Source organism: Mandrillus leucophaeus, unplaced genomic scaffold (genome assembly GCF_000951045.1).
Source record: "Mandrillus leucophaeus isolate KB7577 unplaced genomic scaffold, Mleu.le_1.0 Scaffold58, whole genome shotgun sequence".
Classification (NCBI taxonomy): domain Eukaryota; kingdom Metazoa; phylum Chordata; class Mammalia; order Primates; family Cercopithecidae; genus Mandrillus; species Mandrillus leucophaeus.
The window spans coordinates 359907-362638 of NW_012106252.1; the positions used below are offsets into that span (position 1 = coordinate 359907).

Here is a 2732-nt window from a genome sequence, read left to right on the forward strand (position 1 = left end):
TTTTTTTTTTGAGATGGAGTCTCACTCTGTCGCCCAGGCCAGAGTGCAGTGTGAGACCCCATCTCTACAAAAAATTTAAAAATTAGCTGGGCGTGGTAGCGATCACCTGTGGTCCCTGCTACGCCAGAGGTTGAAGCAAGAGGATTGCTTGAGCCAGGAAGTCAAATCTGCAGTGAGCCATGTTTGTTCATTCCGCTTCACTCCAGCCTGGGTAACAGAGTAAGACACTGTCTCAAAATAAAAATAAAATAGACAATACTACACACAATTTTGGGTTAAGCAGTGGTTTCTCTTACACCAAAAGCATAAGCCCTGGACTTTATTGAAATGAAAAACTTTTGGCCAGGCACATTGGCTCACACCTGTAATCTCAGCACTTTGGGAGGCCACAGTGGCGGGGTTGCAAGGGGAGACAGGAAATGTTCTAAAATTGGATTATGGTGATAGTTGTGCAACTCTGTAAATGTACTAAAAATCATTGAACTGTACATTTAAAAAGTGTGAGTCTTACGGTATGTAAATTATACCCCATAAAGTTGTTTTTAAAAATGAAGTAAGTCCCTCTGCTCAAGACCCAGCCATCTCATCTCATTCAAAGTGAGAGCCAGAGCTTTATATTCCCTGTAAATCCCTAGGTGGTAGACAGCTCAACACCCTTACCTCCCTCACCCCCTTACCTCCCTCACCCCATTTTCTGTATCTCTTTTCCTTGCCCATCTTCTAGCCACACCAGTCTCTGCTAATCCCTGAACAGGCACCCTCTGTGCTCTTGCTGTTCCCTTGGCCTAGAATGCTCTTCCTTTAGATGTAGGCAAGAATTCGTTCCTCACCTTCTTCAAGTCTTTATTTGAATAACACTTTCTTTTTTTGTGATTTTATTTTATTTTATTTTATTTTGAGATGGAGTCTCCTTCTGTCACCCAGGCTGGAGTGCAGTGGCGTGATCTTGACTCACTACAACCTCCACCTCCAGGGGTCAAGCGATTCTCCTACCTCAGCCTCCTGAGTAGCTGGGATTACAGGAGCACGCCACCATGCTCGGCTAATTTTTGTATTTTTAGTAGAGACGGGATTTCACCATATTGGCCAGGCTGGTCTCGAATTCCTGACCTTGTGATCCACCCACCTTGGCCTCCCAAAGTGCTGAAATTACAGGCGTGAGCCACCATGCCCAGCCTTTTGTTGTTGTTGTTGTTTTGAGATGGAGCCTTGCCCTGTGGCCCAGGCTGTAGTGCAGTGGCCCAATCTCGGCTCACCGCAACCTCTACCTCCAAGGTGCAAACGATTCTCCTGCCTCAGCCTCCCGAGTAGCTGGGATTATAGGCGCGCACCACCACGCCCGGGGAATTTTTGTATTTTTAGTAGAGATGGGGTTTCACTGTGTTGGCCAGGTTGGTCTCGAACTCCTGACCTCACGTGATCCGCCCTCCTCGGCCTCCCAAAGAGCTGGGATTACAGGCGTGAGCCACCGCGCCCGCCTCTCCCTGAATTTAGAGAATAGCGGAGCCTCCCCATTCTCTGCGTAATTGGCGCCTACGCTTCCCGTGGTAACCTTGGTCGTCCGCAGAAGCCCGCTGCTTTTCCCAGCCTGGCCTCTGGGGGTCGCTGCCGGGCCCGTGAGCCTGTGGACCAGGAGCTCCTGCTGCCGTCGTGGCGTCACGTCCGGTCTCGGGCGGAAGTTTTCCGCCGGCGGACCGGGAAGTCGCTGAAGACAGAGCGATGGCAGTTCTGGAGGCCTCGCTCTGGGACCGACCCGAGGCCACAGTGCCCCCGCGGTAGACCGGACTTGGGTGACGGACTCCGGGCTCCCGAGGTGAAGAGCATCGGGGCTGAGGTGGGACCTTAGAAGGGAGTTTGAGAACCCTCACGGCTCTTATTGGAGTCCCTTCCCTGACCCTGGGTTCTAAACTACCCTTGCTCAGGCTGCCCCGGAAGCAGGTCCGCCCCGTATCATACCATTCCTAGAGGGAACGGCGCAGACTGGGAGTTCCCTCCTTTTACCGTCGTCACCAAGGCATGTAGTAACCCCGGGCCGGAGGTTCAAGGGCGTCGCTTCTCCATAATGTTGCCTCTTTTCCACCGCCGCAGGGATGGAAGGGTCTAAGACATCCAACAACAGCACCATGCAGGTGAGCTTCGTGTGCCAGCGCTGCAGCCAGCCCCTGAAACTGGACACGAGTTTCAAGATCCTGGACCGTGTCACCATCCAGGAACTCACAGGTCAGCGAGACCCTTGGAAAGAGGGTGGTCAAGAATGTGGAAGGTGGGCAGTTTTGGTGATATAATTCTTATGGTGGCTGTGTAGTCTGCCACAAACTCATCGTGTGAACCTAGGAAAGTCACTTCATCTCTCTGGCTCCCTGTTTTCTCCTCGGGAACATAAAGCATTCTGACACTGTGGGCTTCTGAGAGCTTTCTGACCGACCGGGAGCGATTGCTCACGCCTGTAATGCCAGCATTTTGGGAGACCGAGGTGGGCAGATCACCTGAGGTCTGGAGTTCGAGACCAGCCTGGCTAACATGGTGAAACCCCGTCTCTCCTAAAAATACAAAAATTAGCCGGGCGTGGTGGCACGCGCCTGTAGTCCCAGCTACTCGGGATGTTGAGGCAGGAGAATCGCTTGGACCCGGGAAGTGGAGGTTGCAGTGAGCTGAGATCGCACCACTGCACTCCAGCCTGGGCAACAGAGCGAGGCTCCGTCTCAAAAAAAGAGCTTTCCGTAGCAAAAGAA

General features: G+C 52.3%; 1 protein-coding gene across 2 annotated transcripts in view; it reads left to right on the top strand.

The window, feature by feature from the left end:
• The window catches only part of BECN1 (beclin 1, autophagy related), a 22075-nt gene that overhangs the window by 7023 nt on the left and 12320 nt on the right, over window positions 1–2732 (top strand). The window contains exons 2-4 of one of the 2 annotated variants that reach the window (XM_011998767.1): window positions 755–811; window positions 1588–1813; window positions 2089–2220. In XM_011998767.1, coding sequence (XP_011854157.1) covers window positions 2091–2220 — 130 coding nt within the window. In that variant the 5' untranslated portion in view covers window positions 755–811; window positions 1588–1813; window positions 2089–2090. Of the gene's footprint in view, window positions 1–754; window positions 812–1587; window positions 1835–2088; window positions 2221–2732 lie in introns of those variants that run through there. The other variant, XM_011998768.1, reaches the window with a different exon arrangement.